The 22,832-nt window shown below is 43.5% G+C and overlaps 1 protein-coding gene across 5 annotated transcripts in view; it reads left to right on the forward strand.

Annotated features, from left to right (window-relative positions):
* MSI1 (musashi RNA binding protein 1) overlaps positions 1 to 22,832 on the forward strand; it is a 185,911-nt gene that overhangs the window by 73,916 nt on the left and 89,163 nt on the right. For all 5 annotated transcript variants that reach the window (XM_085632857.1, XM_085632858.1, XM_085632859.1 and 2 more), the window contains one exon: positions 10,483 to 10,575. In XM_085632857.1, the coding sequence (XP_085488983.1) occupies positions 10,483 to 10,575 (93 nt within the window). The remainder of the gene's footprint in view (positions 1 to 10,482; positions 10,576 to 22,832) is intronic.

A 22,832-nucleotide genomic window follows, 5' to 3' on the forward strand; every position in this document is an offset into this window, starting at 1 on the left:
GTATTCCCTCTCACATTAAGTTCTCAATATTTGTATCACTTTCAGAAATATAAAAAAGTTATTGCAGTTATTTATAAGCTGTCTCTGTGTCCCCAAATCACAAATGATACTAATGTACTTTCTTTGAAGACAAATTCACCTATCACAAGCTTTAAGAGGTGTTGTTACACACATGGGGCCTCATGTAGGTAGCCAAATACCGGTCGGTAACGGCCGATTTTCGGTAATTATACCGTTACCGACCGGTATTTAGGCTTTTGGTATGTAGGGGGACAATTTCTGTATTCGGAATTTACCGAATCGGTAAAATTACCGAATCGGTAATTTTACCGATTCGGTAAATTCCGAATACAGACATGAGATGTAGGGGGAGTGTGTGGGTGATGTTTGGAGTCGGTATTTACCACCAACTAATAGTTGGTGGTAAATATAGAATGGATGTGGAAATGCATTTCAGAGCGCCTAGAAGTGTGCAATGTGGCAGACATACATGCCCTTAGGGCATGTATGTGTGCCACATGTGCACACATGGCCGTTTCAGGGGTGCAACAGGGTGTCAATGTGACACCCTGCCACCCTTGCATGTGTTCCCCCCCATTACCGAATCGGTATTTACCGATTCTGTAATGAGGCATACCTTCCCATCAATGGGAAGGTATGCCTCATTACCGAATCGGTAAATACCGATTCGGTAATTACCGAGTCACTCCGATTCGGTAACATTTACTGAATTTTTACCTACATACACTTTACCGATTCTTAAATACCGATTCGGTATGATTCGGTATTTTAGAATCGGTAAAGTGTATGCCACCTACATGAGGCCCATGATCTATTATACTGGGAATTTAATATCTATTATACCAAAGTGTTATGTGTGACTATAAATTTGCGTATGGTGTCATCTTCATACACACGTTGCTCAGAACTTGCAAACGATAGTTATGTACCACGCTTTTCATTCACATAAACAGGCCCAGTAAAATATATATTCCTGGTGACTTCAAGAGGTATATTGTTATTATTCAGTAACCATAACAAAAACCTCTCAAATTGCTAGCAGGGGCATACAGCACTAGTCTGACCACCCTCCCAGGTAGAGCATAATAAGAAAATCTTTCATTTCTTTTACCCTTGTCTTCTTTTTGTAAGTATTTTTAATAAAGAGTTTCAACTCGTTTGAGTTTTTTAGGGGATCGGGGGCATGATCCTCTATATTATATCTAAGTAGAGTGGCATAATATTTTTGGGGGATTATATTTTATTTGAGTTTTGAATTGACATATGGTTGTCAAATAAACATTGCGAACGAAAACGAGTGGCATAATATTGCTTTCTTACATTGTTCTTCATGCCATTGTTCAGTGGTAATTTATATTAATTGGCCAAATGTGTTGTCCAGTATCTTTTAAGAGCATAAGTTTAAATCTGAATTTGTGTCTTGTTTTCAAACATTATAAGTTCTACTATAAGCTGCAAATAAATGGCATGGATTGGAAACAGTCCTAGATGTCTTTAGTTCTTAGTTTCGGAATAATCGGCCTTCCTTGAAAAAACTGGATGTTATTTAAAGATCAGTTACTGCCATCAAAGGAAACCTATCATTTGAAAAACCAGGAGTTGCAGAAACTGAGCTAATAGAGTTAAAAAGACACCTGCATAGAAGCTAATTTAACTATAATATTCATTCAAATCTATTGTTGTGTCATATAGTCGTGGTCTTTTTTTAGAGTGGCACAATGGGTGAATAACAATGGTGTGGAAGGTGAGTCTGAGTGATCACCGATGGCTGAGATTAACTCAGACATTCCTTCCCCCACTAAATCGTTTTTTACAGTAGACTTCCTAAGTGCACAAGGTTTGTCCAGACGTAGGTTAAATGCTTGCCACAGTACTAAAGCTGTACTGCACTGATGAGGCCTAAGCAGAACAAAACTGGTCTGAGGTTGCTTTTTTCCTATCTCGAGGGAATGTGGCCTGGCAGTTTGGGCTGGAATGGTAGTATAGGAGCAGAACCTTGGCCTATTTTCATATGACTGATCTGTGTCTAGAGAAGCACAGTGCGTGAATAACGACTGAGAATAATTCAAGCATTCATTCCCTCGCTTTTTTGTTTGTTTCAACAACCATAACCTACAGTTCAATGATTACAGCAAGTGAATGTGAAGTTGTGTTAGTATTTTTTTTAATAGTGCGCGGTCGCAGTCTGCTATTGGTTTGTAGCATTGTTGGTCATCCATTTGCCTTCCTCAAGTTTCCAAGTCTTGTGGCCTTATTTTGAGTTTGGGGGAAGGATACTCTGGGACAAATGCAGCTGTTCTCCCATTAGCCTTCACACAAGTGTACATTATAGCCAATGGAACTCGTAATATTGAGGATGAGATATCTGTCACGTTTTGACATAGTATCACCTTCGCCAACCTCTATGGAAGGCCCTTAATAGTTGTGTGGTAATGGTATTAGGTTGTGGGCCATCTCTAGGATAGGTGTCAATCCCTGATTTAGTGAACTCTTGGTATGTGTTTTGGTTTTTAAGAGGTGTGGCCAGAGGTGATGGGGAACATAAGAATATTGGGAGGTGAGAACTGAGATAGCACTTGAGAATTTAGCCAACTCAAGGCCCTACTGATTCAGAAAATTAAGGGTAAAATGGCCAGGCTAAATATAGCCGATAAAACGTTGGTTAGTGAATTATAATACACATTTATCATCAGAAGTGGATGCTGTGAAGATGGTAATAGTCAAGAGGAAGTGCAACTCGCACAACATTGCGAGATTATTCTTATGTGTGCTAAGTTTCTGAAGACTGCTTATCAGTTTCTAATGTATTTAAGCGTTTAACATTCCATGATTAAAGTGTCTTGTCTGTTTATTAAGAAAACATTGTCGCCATTTCATACTTACTGTTTATAGACTATGTAGAGAGTGGTAGTCACAGGCTTTACATTGCCTGACAGATAAACCGTTATCTCTCTTCTTGTAGAATCACTAACAGACACTATCAATAATTACCTATTAACTCATCTTATGAAAGATGTGAGCAGAGTTTCATCAAGTGATCATTTGATCTTCCTAACCCAAACTTGTTTGACCATTAAAGAGAAAAGGCCCACTTTAGGCTATTTGCATCCAACGTAGGACCAACAGAGCCAGATTGTACTGATTTTGCAGATATTAATTTATTTTATGTGGCTAGCCTAAAAGTCTGACTTACAATTTATCTGCCTGTCTATGGCCAAGGACGGACATCGTTGTTCTAGGTTTCAACCTAACTTTGGAAAACTTTGCATATGTGATCTATGCCATCTTACATTCATTAGGATTTTTAGCCAGCAGGTAATCTGTAATCGTAGGTGAACATTTACTATAGCAAAATAACAACATAGTTGGTACAGCCATTTTGTTTTAAAAAATGATGTATATTCTTTCATATAAAAGCCTGTCTGACAAAGGTATTTTCTTCTCTGTTGTATTTGAACAGCAAGGTCTTTGCTTGAAGTCATTGAGTTACACATTTCACATTTATTTGGCTGCCCACAACCCTTAAATGTATTTGCAGATAGTGCAACTGGTTTGTAAAGGTTCTGGGGCATGTAATGTGTTTTCAGGGAGGTAGCTTTTTTGGGCAGCATTGAGTTAACAAATCCGCAATAAGTTACAAATCCGAGTCCCTGGTCATCCAACTATGCTCATCTCTTTTACCTGTTTCCAAGATACTGTTGTTGATCATTTCTAGAAACCCAACCTTATGCATATTGTAACTCCTGCTTTCTTTTCTTCAGCTTCTCTTCATTTTCTTGAGATTTGAAATGAAATTTGCTATTATTGTTTGTTGAAAGCATATTTATGTCACCAATCAAACATGCAGCTTTTCAAATGTATTGGATTTAGTTCTCAACTCTGCCTTTATGTTATACAAAGAAGGAGGTAGATGTGAATGATTACAATGTATGTTTTACTCCAAGCACCTCAGAGACAACTCTTCTGAGATTGACTTAACCCACAGTGTGTTCTGTGCACGGATTGGAAGTGGACATGAGTGTTTTCATAGGGAATTCTTTGCCTAACTGCAGTACATCCTCACTGCTTGGCAAAAGTATATACGTAAGCTTTGCCTTTTTAGGTCTCGGCCTGACGTAAGCAGTGCTTGCGCTGCTCTCGTCATACGGGGGCTTCTTGTAATCGATACGATTCCCGAAGCCGTGTCCCAGCTCCACCTTCAGTTTTCATTTGTGCGCGTCGTTTGGCGTCACGAATTATGCCAAAAGGCAGTGCAATGATTTCACTGAAGGCATGTCAATCCCTCCTTGTTGCCACCCTGTCTCCTTTTAGCCACGCCCAGCGGGATTGGATCTCTCACTTGCGGCGTGATACTGTCACCTTCATTAGCTGGGACGCACTCTTTCTTTTTCATTGTGAGCGCGGGCCGCAGCTTGAGTACTTGAGTCCCTCCCCGCTGCACACTGGCGACAGCTTGAGCACGTGAGGCTCTCCCTAGTGTGCCTTGTTTACCCCGCTCCGTGTTGTACCCTCCCCGTGTGCTCCCCTCCGTGTTGCTTTCTCTCCGTGTTGTTCCCTACCTCGTGGGATCCCCTCCCCTGTGCCTCGTTCACCCCGCTCCTTATTGTTCCCTCCCTCCCTCCCCTCCATCCCCCTATGTGTCTGGGATTCCAACCCTTATTAATACATTCATTCTCGTCCTTCTTTCCCACAAGTTCAAGGAAGCTTGGCGCCTCTTAGCTTCTCCCTGTAGGCGCCGTCTGTCGTTTGCGCTGCTCAGGGAGACTACAATTCCATTAATGCACTGGGCTGCTACAACCATGTGTTGCGGGCACTTTAATTCTCAGCTTGAGCACATGAGTCTCTCCCTAGCGTGTCTCGTTTACCCCGCTCCGTGTTGTTCCCTCCCTCATGGGCTCCCCTCCGTGTTGCTTTCTCTCCGTGTGGATCCCTCCCTCGTGGGTTCCCCTCCCCTGTGCCTCGTTCACCCCGTTCCGTGTTGGATTGCCATACACAGAAATTGCCCTTTTTAGTGAATTCCAAATTTGTGGAGAAAAAAATCCAATGATTCAACCTAAAAGTTTCATCTTCAAAGACACCGACATTTTTTTCCAGAAAACAGCTCCATTAGCCGCTCTCCTGCATCATAGTCTCAAAAGTCCCCGAAGGATCGTAAGTGATCTATGTCCTTACAAATTTACAAATTTACAAAGCTTTTCTAGCTTTATAACAGTTTCACCGATTTGCTCTCTGCCACTTACTTGAAAGAGTGATTACACGTCTATCTTAGCTGTCCAAAGCAATTCCTGTTCTTACTTGTCTAAGTGCCTACCAATTTAATACAGAACATGCATTGAGAAATGTCAGTAATTTATAACGTACTGCATAATGCTGAATCTCATGGAGCGGTGTGATAAGAGGAGGTTCCCACTCTATTCTTGACAATGGTCCCGCCTCCTCACTCTCCCGTTTCTCATCAGACAAACATACTGCTTCCACCTACCGTAGCGCCATTGCCAGTCGAGGTGAGAGGTGACGCCGTGATACGGGTGAGCCCTTAGCCAGCATTAGATGTTTATTTAAGCAAGAGCACTGTGCATGCTGGATTTATAAACTCGTGTTTGCAATCAAAACCAAAACAGAACTGCGAGTCCCAGAATGCAAAGAGCTGTTGGCTCAAAAATGGCATGGAGGTGGAAGACGTCACACAGGATGTTCAGCCGCTTTCCAGGCATGTGCACATAAGGACCCTCACGCCCTAAATACCAACGGGATCCTAACTAGAATTATTTAGCATTAATTTTTAGGTCACAAAAAAAAGATAAACATCCGGCGCTATTACCCACAACTTATCGCCACCTGTAGTCAAGAAATCACACACGTCTGTGGACTACTCTCTCTTTCAAGTGAGGCTCTCACGGATGGTTCCCTGTTTGAACAAGCATTAAAAATGCAATATGTCTCGCCTTCTATTAAGTTAAAGCCATTTGCTTTGCTACACAATACCATTAGCAAAGCAAATTACTTTAACTTAATCAAAGGCGAGACCTATTGCATTTTCAATGCTTGTTTATTATCTTGTTTTTATCATTTTATTGACTCAAAACATGATTTCATATGATATTTACCTAATATAACCCCCAAGTAAAATTAAAAACTTGGCTAATTTCTTTAGCATGGACATGACTCTGCAAGATACTAGTGCACTTTACAGGAAGCTGGACATTTTGTGTCACCTTAAACATGTTTTAGAAGCATGGAGAAACATTTATAGAAATAGAGAAGGAACGGGTCACACCACGTTATAATTTTCAAAGCGTTATAAATGACAAATTTAGTACTCCTAATAAATATGTTGCAGATTTCGAGAGAGGGAGAGATGACTTACTTTCATTCTTCACCACCCCTCCTCCCCCGAGCTGCTTTAAATCTGTGCCCTTAATGATTATTTTGGCCCGGATCTAGTTATTTTTCTGAGTTGAGCTCTGTAGCATAATTACAGATCCCACTTGGCTCTGTAGCATTAGCCAGCCCTGTACAACAGTGTTTTAATCTGCTGGCCTGTTCAGGGGGCGGTAGACAGTCGAGCAGTGTGGGTGTCACTTGGCCAGTGGTTTCTTCCATCACACTCCCCCTGCACCAGAAACAAATCTACTAGTATGCAATTTTTAAGGTGTAATCAGCTGTGGGCTTACTCACATAGGTGTCAACTTTTCAAGCGTAAAGATACTGAGTAAAATGCACTTGCTCTGGTGGTAAAATGCTTCTGTTTTGGTGATGCGCAAGCTTGTCACCTGCATCATGCCTAAATAGTCCAAGGGGTTAAATACCCCTACAAAATGGGTGCATTTTTACTCACTATCACTTCTCGTGAGTCTCACGCAAAGTTCTTGCTCCACCTTGATGTGCTGAGCAGCAATAAAAGGATCGTTTTTGTGGTAGGGCCTCCCTTGCATCTACACATTTGTCGATGTAAAACACATTTTAATTTCCTGTCCTTGGGCAGTACATCTGAACCCTAATTTTGCATATGCAAATGGAGATATTTAGCAGTTTTAGTCCTCTCTCTGCCCTCCTGTGTTTTTTGTCACCCACTTTCAGTGTGTACGTATGCCATGCTCCCGGAGGATAAAATAATTTACGAACACAGCATGGCATTTATGCATCTTTTGGTTTTGTGACTTTTTCATTTTCTGCCCCTTAGGCTTTGTTATGGGGTCTCTGACCTATATGCGACAGAAAAAGAACTTTGTGAATCAGTTACTTAAATTGCAAATGAGATATAACACAGAAGCCGAAATGTAAAAACCGAGCAGGCAGGTTTACAGGGCCACGCCAGTCACTACTCAGCCTCCATCCAAAGTACCCCACCTTGCAAGGCCTGGAGGCTTCCCTCATTCTAGATAGCCAATGGAACCGCAGCAGATTCCGGAACAAAAATAGAGCATCCCAGGCCATGGTCAGACATGTTAAACATGTTGCAGCGTGGAGTTCCTCACGGACTTGCCCACAGGGGTTGTGCTTTATGTAGATCTAGTACTGATTTTGATGAGCTCTAAAGATGGGTTTTTGGTGGGATGTGTTTTGTTATAGCGATGCTCTGCGGGTGCTAGTGTTACTTCATGTTGGCCACTCTGGTCAGCTATGCTGCAGGCAGTATTGGTTTTGTTATATGCCACTTACATAGCCTACAGTCAGCCGTCGGTAAGGCTTCCCAGCACGTTTGGTGTTCCACGGGTTGCTTTCCAAAGGGTTCTGAGGTAAGCTTTTTAGATACCTAAATTGGTTAAATCAAGTTATGTGACTATGTTAAAGTTGTTACCCCAGTAGGGTTGTGTCAACTTCTCTTCCCTCGGACCATGGCTTATTTAATAAAGCGAGTGCCACACTCAATGGGTCCATCAAATGCCTGAATATAAGCACTAAAAGCCCTCCCCTGTGTTTGTTGCCAGGATCCGCCGTGTGCCAGGCATGGCTCTATCTCTCAAGCAAGGATTACTAAATGAAAAGGGACGGATGTGCACGGGATTTTGCAGTGCACTCTGCTTGTCACTGAGCCATCTGCTCTTCTGCTCTGGGCTGTCTGTCACTAAGCTGCACAGCTAAGCATTATTATTTATTTTTGATAAGTAAGCTCTGGGCGTAACTTCCTGTTCTATACAGATGTATGCTAGTATCAACGATATACCCTTAATGACAGCAGGGGCATGCATATTTAATCTGCAGAGGGTTTAGATACCCTTAGAGACGCTGCATTGATTGGAAGAAGGGTTGTTCGATAGGTGAGCAGTATATGGACAGGTGCCTGCTTGGTCCTCTCTTGCCTCGCACTTGACCTCATCAGTCATGGTTACATGGTACATGGTTACAACGATGCTTTCCACTTATCAGACAATTCAGGTACAAGCGGCTATAAAACAAAGACATGGCTATGTGAGGCTAAGTAGTCCCAGAATCCCGCAGGCCCTGACACCCCGTATTTCCTCTCTATAACCCAACACAGCAAACGAATTGCCTGGAATCACAGGACTGAAGGCCCCACCTTTGTCTTCAGGTTGCAACGACCCCAGACACGTGAAAGCCTTCCCACCTGGAAATGAAGGGCCGCTTCTCTGGAGGTCCCTGTGACTCCGGTATTGGGGACTGACTCGGCTAACGACAGCCAGGGTCTTCAGCAAAAAAACATGATGCCCACTAAACCCCATGAGGAAGCGATACCGGACAAACATCTGTGTGTGATGCTTCTAGTCTAGATTCTTGTGCAAAACCTCAATTAATTTGTACTCTAAATCTTGTTGATTTCTGATATTTGATCATCTTAGATATGACGTGTCTCTTGATCACACAAAACCATATACACTCTGTCCCCCACCTCACCCTATTATACAGCAGGTTAATGCCTCATAGTACCTGGTTTGGACTTTATAACATGTACAGTTTTGTAAATATACCTTCCGATGCTAACTTTGTTGTTTTGTATTCAATGTTACTCTATGCAGTGTATATGGTAGAGATGCGTAAACTCATTAAATAGAAACAATAACAAAAACATGGCAATAATCTAAAATTGAAATGTGTGAATAAGTAACTAAATAAAAGCAAGGTAGTTCCTATCTCAAACATATGCTGTCAATGAGGGATTGGTTTGAACCCTGACAGGGAAGGTTAACCGATGTACTTCTCAATGGAAGAAAGATGGTAACCTTAAGGTTGTTGGACACGAAAGAATGGACAGGCCATTTTCTTAGAGTGTGAAATTGACAGCTGATCCCCTTTGTATGATCTCCTACATTATCCGTTTGTGGTCAATGCATAGCACACAAACTTTGTTTACGAATACCTGTTATTTCAATGCGACCCGGGCGTAACCATGTCAAAAGATATTCCTAGAGATCATTTAATTAAAAATTGCTTGTTTAAGACCATTCTAAACGATTCAGGTCTGCTGTTGCGCTTTCTGGGATCCTGCTCGTTTGGCTTTTATTCATTTTACGGCTAAAAGCTAGGCAAGTCCATGCTGGATCACATGATGATAAACTATTATCTCTAGATCTGAGCTTTTTTTCTTCTGTGGTCAAATACACTATTTCTTACTCATGCCCTTATCTATATCACAACCACTTGAATGAGGCGAACCAATAAAAAGAGTTCAACGTGAAAATGTTGCCTAAATGTTCTTCTGTATGTCCTCTTTATCTCCTGCTCTGTGCATTCCTCTTGTCATTAGACCGCTCCCAAACGAATATTCTACCTCTTATTAAGGCACACCCAGTGCCTTGGGGTACAAGTGCCAGACTCTGATCCTCGCTTGCTTGGTATGTAGTCCTGCTTGTCTCACTAACCATTCAGCAGAGCGGTGACCAGCTCTGGGTCCCAAAGGCGTATTGTTGACACGGGAAATCATTTCTTTAGCCTGGTGAGGTATTTCTGCCTGCCATCGTGTGGGGATAGAAGTGTTTTGTTCTCCTCCACCCTCTGCAGCAACCACCAGGGAGCTAATGAGCACTCTTTCTGTGGCACAGTAACTGGTGGCAAAGGTGCTATTTGACACAAAACCACACACTCCCTTTGTCAGTCCTTTGCCTGCTTTTAAACTCTATCTGATATTTTAGCATTATTTATTGGTTTGATGTATCACATAATCTTTATTAACTTCCTTTGATGTCATGAGAGTCAAAGTTTGCATAAGGCCTTTTATGAGATAACTGGGGCCAGGGGCCAAATGATACCATTTCCTGTGATACTATGTCGGTGTCAAAGAGCCGGTGATATCATTTCCAATACCACTGTGATTGTGCCAAAATGACTGTAGTGCAGCCCCTTCTTCATCATCTTAAAATACTATTTACACAGGCTGTAGAACCTGCCAGGAGAATACCCTTCTAATTACTCCCTTTAACGCAACTGCTGGTGACTGGATCCAGACTTTGAGAAGGGCCCCTTTTATTCATGCCTCCTAACGTGTTTTTGTCTATTTTTCAGATGGTAACGCGGACGAAAAAGATTTTTGTTGGTGGTTTGTCAGTGAATACCACGGTGGAGGATGTAAAGCAATACTTTGAACAGTTTGGCAAGGTATGTCTGATTATGTTTAGCTCAAAGCTAGAGACTGCTTCCTGTGAAATGTGGCCTGTTTCTCCTTCAGCCTGTAACCTCTAGGAGTGTGGATATGATTTGAAAAGAGTTCATTATCTAGGGGGAAGGTTAGACCAAACTATGATTGTTTTTTGTCCACAGAATGTTTTCTCAAACTCGCCTGACTGCAAAAGGGAGTGATAGGTTGCTTGGTGGGGCCAGATAAATTGTAAAAGTTGTAACTAATTTAGTATTATTGAAGATTTGGTAAATCTTTATTTATCACAACAATAGGATGTGATGAGAACAATCAAAGATTTGGGAATCCCTAATATACAGATGGCATGCAATTAAAAAGATGCACTGTTGGGAAAAGGTTTATTTGGGTAAAAAAGTTGTAACATGGTCTTAATTCTCTTTAGTGAGTGTCAGTGATGAGTTCTGTGATAGCCTGGCTAGCTGATGAGTATGTTTGGAGGCCTCCTTAAACTTTTATCCTTATTATGGTTGGATTTCCCAACCTCTGATCATCCAGAGTGAGTTAGTTTGGGTAATGTATTCATCTGTATACACCCTGTAGTTAACAACGTATGCAGTAAGAACTTGCATGCTATTTAATTGAGAGTGTAATGTATGAACTTTAAAGGTGCTTTCTTTTATGCACTATACATGTCAATAATTATTTTGAATGGGGCACTCTGATGTGATGGTTGTTACTGACAAATGTATGATTAGACATACCTCGTTTGGGTGTGCACTTGTCTTATTTGTAGGTGACCCTTATGCAGAGGGATTTGATTAGATATGCTTCCAGAGGCTTACTTATATGATTTTTAATCTTAGTTTGGGATTCTGCTTGATTGTTGTGTAGTTTTCTGAAACAGTTATGTATCGTGTTTCAAAAGTGTTGATCTTTGTGGCTATTCGTTTATAAAGGTGTTTATATGGATTTAAGTCTTTGAAGGTTGTCTTGTAAAGATGCAGGGTGAAGTAGCCCCTTCTCGGTCTGGAGATTTATTATGAAGAAGTGTTTGATAGAGGTTCCTCACACTGGTGAAGTTATGTTTTAGTGTTGTGGTGGGTATTATTGTGTTGTGTTATGGATTGGATAAGTGAATGGTTGGTGATATTTTCTGTGGATTAAGTTTGGATTGCTGCTTGGTTAGTGCTTCTTGGCTATAGTATAGTTAATAGGTTGCTCCTTATGGTGGTGTAGCTATGTTTCTCTGAGAGATATTGCTTTTTGTGTAGTAATGAGCCAGTAAATATCTGGGGTTCCTTTAATCTAGTGTTATGGTTCAGGAATGTGTTGAGGATCCCTATATTTGGTCTGATTGTTATGGGGAAGTGTTTGGTATAGGTGTCTGTTTGTGGTGCTGCAGTAATGGTTGATTGATTAATTGTTCTGTTGTTTGCTGTGGCTTGGTGCGTGTTGACAACCTTGCCCTCTCAGAGTTGGTTGTTAGTGGCATGCATTGGGTGTCTATGCCTGGCTGCTGGAGTTATGGAGGGATGGTAGCTATCGCTGCCAGTGTGTTCGTATTGCTTTTTAGAAGTATTTGGTGTGGTGGCTGTGGTAGTTATAAATAGATTTTGGTAAAGGTACCTACCTGTGATGAATATTATATGTAGGTGTTTGGCATTGGTGCCTGCTGGGGCAATAGCTAGGTATTTCGGGTGTGCTGGCACGTTGGCCATGCATGTGGCGCAGAAGTTCAGTGTGAAATATAATGTATAAATTGACGAATTGCTGGATTTCCTGGTTTGTGGTCATTGAAATTCCCTGTTCCTGCCTTGTTCTGATAGTACTGGCATAGGCCTGTGTTTTGCCTGATTGTGACATTTAGGTCCTTGGTCTGTGTCTAAATGGGTTTGGAAACCATGAGGGTTGCGAACTCCACAGTAAAACAGCGCTTTCTAGATTTGCTCAGCTTGTTGGCTCCTAAATGTGTATAACCATTTTAAAAAGACGTTTGGTATCTTCTTGCCTGAGGAAAGGCAGATGTTTTGTTTGTTTTCCTGTCTGTCCAGATTGCCACAGATATGTGACTGGATAAATATTTCGCCTTTGCTTATTGATATATATGTATGATAGTACCTAGATTAGTATTGATGGGTGTTTGTTGGCTTCTGTTTTGCGGTAATGAGCATTGATAGATGTTGGTCTTCTTGTCCTGTGATTTGTTTTTATTAACAAGTATCGTATTGTGTTGCCTAGCTCTGATCGTCTGTATTGCTAGATTAAGTATTTTACTGAATTTCCCATGATTAAGGTGTAGCAAATATAGATATATGGCTGATTGTTTTCTGGTTTCATTGGCCTCCATGGCATTTATCATTGGCATGAATAGGCAGTTAAGTGAGTTTCATTCAGTAATAATTGATATAATTGGGTTGCTGATTGGGTTTCTTTCGAGTGGATTGACATAGATAAATGTTTTGTCTGGTTTTCAATCCATTTATTAAAACATAGTTGTGTGTTTTACTGGGTATTCTGCCATTAATGATTAACATTGGTAAGATATGTTGATGGGTTTTCTTCCATTGAAGGTTATTAAAGATGGGTGCATGAATGAGTTTCATGCATGTGGTGGTGGATGTGGATGGTGCCTCCACTGAAATGATTGCCATAAATAAACATCTGCCTGTATTTTCCAGCCTGGGGTAATTTGTATAGATAGTTTTTGGACTCTGTGACCTGCCTTTAGTGACTGTGATGTATAGGCGTTATATTGGTTTTCTGCTAGTTCATATTATTGGTGTTTGTTGGATTGGATTTTATCTCAGCGGTACCTAACAAACGTAGTGTTTGGTTGGGGTTCTTTCTGCTGATGAACAGCAGAATATGTGTTTGCCAGTTTTCTATTGGTGAATATTTGCATGAATAGATTTTGTTTTTGTATGTATTTATGTATTTAATGCTTATTAAGCGCAACTGTCACCCGAAAGGGTATCCTGGCGCTGAGACCGTATCTAACCATCAGGTGAGGTGTATTACATTGCTCTTGGGAACAGGTAGGTCTTAAGATCCCTTTTGAAAAAGGGCAGATCTTGGCTACTCCTCAGTGCCAGAGGTAAAGTATTCCATAATGTGGCGGCCGTGAAACTAAAAGCGCGGCCGCCCATCTTCACTCTATTAATCCTGGGAATCCTCACCAAGAACGCCGAGGAGGATCTCAGAGGTCTGGCAGCTTGATACCAAGAAAAAAGATTTTGGAGTGGTATTGGTCCTAGTCCATGCAGAGCTCTGAATACAAGGCATGAAGCCTTGAAGGCAATCCTCTGCTGGACCGGTAGCCAATGCAGATCGGCTAGTGCTGCAGATGAAGAAGCAGAACGTGGCCGAGATAGAGCCAATTTAGCAGCCATGTTTTGGATCCTCTGCAACTTTAGGATCAGGATCTTAGGAGCTCCCAGAAGTAGTGCGTTGCAGTAGTCTAACCTACTGAGGATAGAACTTCGCACTACCTCTGCTCTGGCTCCCCGGGGGAGTATTGGTAGGATCTTACGTAGGGCACGAAGCAGGCCCATACAGGTCGCTGCAGTCCTATTTACAGAGGCATCCAGCTGTAAATTGGGTTCAAACCAAACTCCTAAATTACGAGCCGATTCTGCGGCTTCCACCGAGCCCGGAATAGAGGTTGGCCAAAAGTTTCCTGCCTTATCTGATTGCCACAAATAAAGGTTTGGAGGGTTTTCTGTCTTTACTTCATTGCTATTGCTCGGGGAGATTTGGTGTTTGTGTACACGACTGCAGTAAGGTATGGTTTGTTACGTTATCCACGTTCCAGGAGTGCACTGTTAGCCATTCACACGACCTCGTTGTGCTGCTGATTTGTCTGAAACTCGTCCATATCATTGCAACGTTTTCATCACTGACCGTCGTCTAAAGATTCCGTTCATTGTTAGCATGTGAGGGCCCTTGATTAAGGGTGTGTGGTGTGCCCTGCGTATTATGAGGTTGATTGCTGGATTACTAAATAACCCAAAAAACAGTGGTACTGCTGACTAGGTATTTTGAATGAGGCTATGAATGTATGTTATCGATGTCAGAGAAATTAGTCTGGAAGCCTTTACTGATTGCTTGTGCAACGTTTAGGGCTGTAATGTGCCTTTTATTTGATGAATAGGGACAGCTATAGCTTTAAATAATTGTACTGTACATGACGTGGCTCAACTGTCGTTTGTAGTAGGTGACTATGGAGTATCTGAGATGTGTTTGAGCTGTTCTGTATTGTGCTTTGTATGAGGTTTCTTTATGGATGGTGCTGTTGGCATAGCTCAGCTGTGTTGGACCAATGGGAACTATTCTTTTGCATGTGCTGTGTTGTATGTTTCCCTGTGCCGTATTTTGTAGACAAGTACTTTTGGGAGCAAAGTGATAGCGAGAAGCAAAGCGTGTCAATGCTTTGGCAGCTATCTGTGTAGTATTCCGTCTCCTTAGTTGTACTGCATATTTATATGTGGCGTTAGTTGTTGGCAAGTAATGCAGTTACATGCGAGCCGTGTGGTGTCTGCCGGACTCCTGGGGCGTACTTGAAGTATCCCTGATCTAATGTATTGTTTTGGATAATGTATAGCTCTGCAAGAAAAGCAAATAATGCAAAATAACGAACGCAATATCAAGTGGCAATGTTGAGGAGTAGACCTCACAGCACTGCTTCGAAAGAAAGTGTGACACAGCACATTGGATGCAGTGCTTGACACTTGGAGTCTGATGTATCAAAGAGTTTTACCCATTCTTTGTCTACAGGGAAATGGGGTGAAACATATAAGGGCCTTGGTTTTTACTTTAGACGACACTAACCGTACAATATGTAATTGTTTAGAGAAGAAAGATTGGTCATTGATCAGTCTGTCCCATGGCTGTCCGTGCCCACCATCTCCAAACAGGAGATTCCCTCTAGGAAGTAACCATTTACTTCAGACTCCCTTAACCAGAGTACACGCAGGTGAACGGGAGACCCTAGGACGAAGGAAAAAGTGTCACATGAGTAGACCCTAAATATCAATTCAGGAGGATGAGCAGAGGTCTCACTTACAGTACCCTCCGAGCGAGTCTCCTGGCAGCCTCTGTAGGGGTGGGCAAGGGGATTCAGGATAAGGGATATATGGAAACATGGCTAGAGCTAGTCAGAAGGAAATTCTGTTCAAGTGTTGTGTTGCAACGTAAAGGAATCCCCAGTGTGTCCTAAGCCCTTTCATACTACAATATAGATTATGTGCCATTTCAGTAAGCAGGAATACTCCCTGGAATCAGGATTCATTTTCTCCTTTAAGTAGGGTGTTTGTAGAATAGCTTCAATGCCTGGTAGTGGACAGTGAGATCTGCCACTAGAGCGCACTACACAGTCTATCGCAACCATAGCCGAGTCTGTATTACAGTGATGCCAGCTAAAGTAAGAGATATGCTTAGCGTAGCAAATTATACTTTCCCAACTTAGCCTGAAGAAGTGAAAACACAGTACAAGATGGGTTCTACTCGCATTCAAGTTGCAAGCGGATTCAGGTAGGGTCTCTGCCGATTTTGTTATTTGGAACACAGGGTATGTCAGCATTCTGTACGTTAGTCTGCGTCAGGATGTTGATGCGCGCCCTATGATGAAGCATGACTGACACTATCTAGTGTGTGAGGGCAGTATTTAAACAATAAGGAATTTCCCGTTGTAGCATATTGAGCTGCTCCCTATGAGACAATAGATCATTTTTTAATACCCCTGCCTTTCTTTGGTGTGAATTAATGTTACAGTAGGGAGGAGGAAGGGAAGGGTGGTACCTCTCTCCCCCGTGTAGCGTGTGTGTTGAAGATATAAGTGCAGCAAGATAAAGAGTTATCTGGTTCTACATGCATATTTGTAGTATCACTGGTATGCATCAAGTGAACTCGGATGTGCTCTGAATTTATCTCCTGTGTGGGAAAAAAAGAGCCCGTAGAAAATGTATTGTGTGAGATGTGAGCATTTCAGAGAGCAGGTGTGAATTAATTGAACGCTATGATAGGAAGAACATGCAAGGTGAACCCCCAAGGGAAATCATAGAATATAGAAAAATACAAAGTTCTCCGAAAAATATTTGTGAGGCAAAACTGGTTTTAGTTAGTTGTTATATTAATGTAGCCACATTGAGGGCTAAATTCATTGGCACATGACAAATCACTGTAAGGTGACTCAGTATGTTAGCAGCTCCTTCACATGAGGAAAGGGCAGATGAGGAAAGTTGAAGTCAAGTCGTTTTCTGGCCTTCCAGGCCCAAAGACGGGAAACGCTGCACACAGTCACCCTTCACCTCAGATGCTCTTGACTGCAGTACTTTTAGGTAATGGGTTTGCCAACCTGATCAGGCCCAGCCAGTCATTGTGGAGTGTTGGTTGGGGTCCACAGTTACATGACTCTGCTAGTTGCTGCCACTTTGCTCTAATGGCGTGGGAGAGAAGGTCCAGGGGAAGACGAAATATGAAAACATGGCTGGTGGCAGGAGAAAGGGAAAGTCTGCAGGGAGGCAGGCGAGAGTGCCAGGGACATTCAAGTAGAACATGGCACTAAGAGGAATCCTACAAAGAAAGATAAGGGAAGCCTATAGGGTGCCTACCCAGAAAAGATGGCTAGTGAATAAACCAGGAAAGTCTGACGGGGGGCATCATCAAAAGTTAGTGGGCGAGTGACTGAGTGTGTGTACTTGTGTATAAGCATGCATGCATGTGTGCAGATGCTTACTATGGATAGGTATTTGGCTGAGGATCCTGCCTATTGCGATTGGTATGAATAGGTATTTGACTGAATTTCCTGTTAGTGATTATGCCATGGATAGAAGAGTGGCTGAGTTCAACCTAGAATGATAAGCTTAAATAGATGTTTTGTCTGGGTTTACTGCCTGTTTTGAATATAAACGGATAAGGTATTCGACTAGATTTCCTGTCAGTGATTTTTGGCTATACTGTGTGTTTGACTGAGTTTACAGGCAGCGAGTATTGCCATTAGTAGACGTTTGGCTGCATTTCCTCCTTGCAGTGATTGGTATAGAGATTTAGCTCTTATGGATTGTTTTTGCCCTGCAGGGATTTATCTAGGTGGTTATTATACAGCTGCCTTTGTTAAATATTATGTAAACCTATAAATTATTTTTGGGGTTTTGCTGAGGGGATGTGTGTGCGCCCACCTGGTGAATGCCCTTGGGGGATGTAGGCGTGTGCACACATCAGTGGCCTACGAGGTGTTTCCTCTCAGCCTTTGATTGTTTTATGGCACTTTGAGCAGTGGTGGTTTAGGGTTTATGTTACAGAAACCTGAGCAGAGATGAGTGTTTGAGATCCAGCTGCCTCCTGACTTCCTGGCTGCCACTTAAAAGGGTTTTGTTTGAAAGGAATGGGGCGGAGAAAGGAGGGAAGGATATGTCACTCTCCGCACAATTCAGGTTACCAGGTAAGGGATACAGGTAGGGCACTTGTTCTCGTGTATTGAGGCCAGAATCATAAATGTGCCCTAGACGGAAAGTATTGGAAAATTACAAGGACAAAAAACACAAGCAGAAATATTCAACTACAAAGTAACAATGCCATCAAATAAGCTAAAAAATGTCAAGTATGTATTTCATTATAAAACAGCCACGTGGAAATATGCTTGTAAGTCGCTGACTTCCCCGCAGTGAAATCCTTGCCAAAGGTTTTTTGTTATGTATTTATGCTTTTTTACAAGGGGTCAGCCCACTCGGTGTTTCCCTTGCCAGTCGTGTCTTAACTCCCACCCCCTCTGTCTACTATGTTTTTGTGCAAACTTTCGCCCGGAACTCTTCAATTAGATGGAAGAGGAGCGGCACGGTAAATGGGGTCGCGACCCGGAAACGAAGCCCTCTTTGGCTTCTGCAGCCTGCCTTGTGTGGCCGCTCTCCTCATTATTTATCCTTGGACTTTGCATAAATATGGAAGTTGCCCTCCACTCGCCTCATTCCGTTATTCCTTTGTAAACGCTGGGTGCCTAGCACACCCTCCTGACCGGGTACTCGTGTTTAACCAGGGGTGAGACACGGGCAGCTAGTCCGTCGACGGCAAGACACCGAACGTGTTAAATCCTATAGCGCTATATATAAATGTTAGCCAAATTGCTATGCCGCACCCAACAATATATGGAAATGAATTATAAGGGCAGGTGAAGAAAGCAGGTCTCCCTATCCTGCACGTTAGAGCCAGGAGCCTCCAACTTTACCAAGCAGTGATGCTGGGGATGAGACGAGGTAGTAAGAGAGGATGTGGCTTATCGGCATAGCGGCCGACTTTGCAGCTGGGAATGGGAAACCAGGCTCGAGTGTGGCGGGAGGCTTGAGCATCCTGTGATTCTGGGGAAAATCACTTAATCTCCCCTTGTCAAAAAAATGAATGTGTCCGTCTGTAATGCAGCTGGTGCCCAATGAAATGCGCTCTGATACCTTCGGGTCGAGTTCCCGCTATATAAAACTGTAACAAAAAAGAGTGGGTGTAAGGTACTACAGAAGGCAGGTACGGATCGGTTTGTTGAAGAGCTGTGGGGAAACAGGAGTGGGGAGAAGATAGAAGAGGACAATTGTCCTTCCTCTGTACTTTGTTTATGTACCGACAGTTTTAGAGAGCAGTGAGGTAGGTAGCTGGAGGGTGGGAAGAGTAGAGTGGAGGAGAAGGGATTGAGAGGCGGGCAGGCTCTCCTTCCCATGCACTTTGTCGTGTGCATGAAACCTTCGGGAGCAGAGAGGTAGCCTTAGCAGGTAATAAGAGGGTGGTAAGGGTAAAACTGGAAAGTTCCATTTCCCTGCATTTTGTCATGTACCAGAAACTTCAAGGAGCAGTGAGGTAGTGTGGCAGGGATACTGGGAGGTGGGAAGGGTACCGGAAAGGAGAAGGGATGAGAAAGGTTATCTTTTCCCTGCAATTTGTCATGTGCTTCAAACTTTAGGAAGCAGCGACGTCGGGAGGGAGTTTAGCAGGAGAGTGGTTAGAGTGGAGTGGGGAGAAGGAGGTAGATTCCTCTTTCCGGGTACTTGAAGTCATATATTGAAAACTTGAGAAGGTGCTGAGGTGCCAGGGTAGGGAGGGGGGACTGGAGATGGAGATCTCCTTTACTTAAACTGGTCACCTCCCAAAAACTTTAGGAAGCACTGAATTCACACGGAATGGTGAACAGACAAGACAGGGACGGCGGTGGCGGGAAGAGAAGAGCGTCAGGGAGCTACAGAAGTTTCGAATATCGGGGTGTGCCTGTGGAAGGGTCTGGCCAGTACATCAGAAGAAGAAGGTGGTAGGGGAAGGGACTGACGAGCGACCGCAGAGGGCATGATATTTCCGCATGCTGAGTCACGGACTGAAACCTTTATAGATGAAGGTCAGAAGGGAGGGGAGGGAGGGGGGCCACAGCGTCCTTTTGTGTGAGGGTTTGAAACTATAAAAACCTGGCGGGTGACGGGACTGTGTGTGGTGGGTAGAGTGGAGCAGAGGGGTTGGGGTGCTGGGCAGGTTCTTCTTTTGTCATTAGCTGTAAACAGGGAGCAGTGAGGTAGCCTGTAATGGTGAATAAATAGATAAAATGGAGAGAGGGTGGAGGGAAGGGGCAGGACTGCAGGCAGAGGGGAATGGAAGACATCATCTCTACTTTACACACACACTTCGAGTAGTGAGCTGAAAACTTCACAGAAAGCAGCGATGCGAAGGACTGGGGTCAGGAGGGAGGGACGCGCTGCGTATGAGAAGGGCAGTGGGCCGTTTTAGCCACGGACTGAAAACTTTCTGGGAAGCAGCGGAGTGAGTGCGCAGGGCGCCGGGCAGCGCCAGTGCGCGGGCAGGGTCCCCCGCACCGGGCCGCCCAGGCCCCGGCGGGAGCCAGCCTTGGGAAGCGGAGACGTGTTTCAGCAGGGTGCCTTTGTCTGTGCCCCGAGTAGTTCAGCGCAGAGCATTAGAGCTCATGCTAATCCGCTCGAGCAGCTGTGATTGGAGGCCGGCGGCCCCTGGGGCCGGGGCTGCCATGACAACCGGCCCCAAGAGAAGCCGTCACCGGCAGGCGCTTTTGTTCGGGCCTAAATCGACGTTGGCATGCCAAACCGGGGCCCGGGGAAGAAAGGAGCCGAAGAATGGAGCAGGGGGGACGGGGAGCAGGAGCAACGGCCTCGCCTGGCAGGGGGCGCTTCCCAAGGAGCCCCCTCAAAGGAGGTCAGAGCCGTGCGGGCCGGACAGGCTGCCAGTCAGACTTAGGCCTGGCCGCGGCCTGCCCAGCGCCCGCCATTCCCTCAGCTCCTGTCACAGCCTCACCGGCGGCCCTGGCTCTTAATTTCAGATATCTCTTCACGTGCCTATATAGGTAGGTGCACGGCTGAGCGTAGAGGCGGCCTTGCCTGCAAAGTTACCGAGACCATCCGACAGGCCAGTAGGTTTCCGGGCAGGACAGGGGCAGTGTAAACCTCGTGCCACGTCTCACGTGGCGGACTCTACCCCAGGCCTCCGGGCCCCGTCAGACACACCGCCTTATTAGACGTCTTCTTGAAACGAATTTTTGACCAAGTGGATTCCGCAATCACTGTGTGCCACCCGTATGAAAGTTAGTGATTACTAAACGAGCGATTAGCATGACGCTTACATAAGGTTCCCTTCTGTCACTCTCAGTCCCTCACGTGTTCCCATCTTTTACTGACCACCCCTTTTACAGCACCCTACAAACAAACCACAGAACACTGCACAGTGGGTTAAGCCCGTGCTGCACGAATAGGCACGTGGAACCGAAGTAGGCACATTTCCTAATACTGTTTGTCCCATCTGGTATGGGTGGGGAAAAGTAAATCAAATGCCTGACTTTTTTTTCCCACTTATACTACCCTCTGCGAGGCACCGGTCTGTGGAAAATGAAAAGTTATTTTTCACTGATCGGCCTCAGGGTTACCTGCAGACCACAGCTTATCATCCCACTCAGCTTTTTCTCCTCCTCAGACTGAGTTCAATGGGTTGTCCAGAAATACCACATAATTTAACCTCAGGTGTGGTTCAGTCATGGTGTGTGAGACCGGAGTGAACAGTAGAAGACATGGCTCACTGTCTGGAAAATGAGTCACGGGGAAAGATTTGGGGGGGTTTTCTAAGTTGTATGTTCCTGTAAGACATTTGATGGCAATATAATAGGACTTTTAGTTTTGAAAAAAGGTAGAGGGTGAAAAGTAAAAACAGACCACATAAGGTAAAGAAGCATTCGCAAAGCCAGTAGTTGTGTATTCGACAAGTGCTTAAGGTTTTTCTTTATACATTTTTGTTACATATGAAGTCGAAGTTAAAAGAAAAATAATGAATAAAATATGAGAAATGAAAGGAGAGCTTGGCCCACACACTGGCACTCAAGTGTACTGCTTTTAAGCTGGATGTGAACTGCTAAAATGTCATCACTCAGTGCGAGAGAGCCAATCGCTGAAGTGAGCGGATTCATTGATGCATGCTGTATTTGTGGTGGTCGGAAGCCAAATGTGAATGGAAGTTTTTCAGACCAGTGGTTGAAAAGGTCTGACCCAAAGACCGGGATCACTAAAGCTGCTTGTGGGCAAGACCTACAGATGCCACCCCTCAAAGCTAAGTACCCAAAGCTGTTGCGCTTAAGCACCTGTAGATACTTTTTAATCTAGTCTAAGACTGGGAAGGGTACATGGGTGAATACATCGTACCTTGACTTCATAAATGAGTGCCACTGTGGATACAGCTGTGTAATTAAATGCACAATCTGGCATATTTGTTACATTCAAAACATGACATGATTAATCGATTCTATACATAATAACAGTTGGTCAAGTACCCATCACTATGTTACAAATATCATTTTTTCCTTTGTATTACCTGTCCAAATAGCAAACTCACATGCCCACCGCTCAAATTAATTTAATATATTCCTATACTAATTCACCACTAATTCCTTTTGGGTTCTGGAGTAGCATGCTACTCGCCGCAAAAGCGCTTAGACGCCTCGTCAGGGGTAGGAAGGGCTATATAAACGCAATTACAACAAATATAATGCGAAGCCTTGTTTGGGGCAACGCTGATTGGCAGTGCTCGCCACAATTTGTACTTAATAGATGTGAGAGCCTTTTCTGGTGCTGAAATCTCTAGTTCACGCAACATATGTTCTAGATTGCCACATAACAGATTAATGGTATTTTCATTTTGGATAGTTTACATATTAGCCTGGTTTAGTACAGAATAGAACTCTACTATACCCTTTATTTGGTACTTTCGTGGAAAAAGTCACAATTTGTATCGAACATAGCTCTAG

The sequence above is a fragment of the Triturus cristatus genome, chromosome 11, assembly GCF_964204655.1.
Source record: "Triturus cristatus chromosome 11, aTriCri1.1, whole genome shotgun sequence".
Taxonomy (NCBI): domain Eukaryota; kingdom Metazoa; phylum Chordata; class Amphibia; order Caudata; family Salamandridae; genus Triturus; species Triturus cristatus.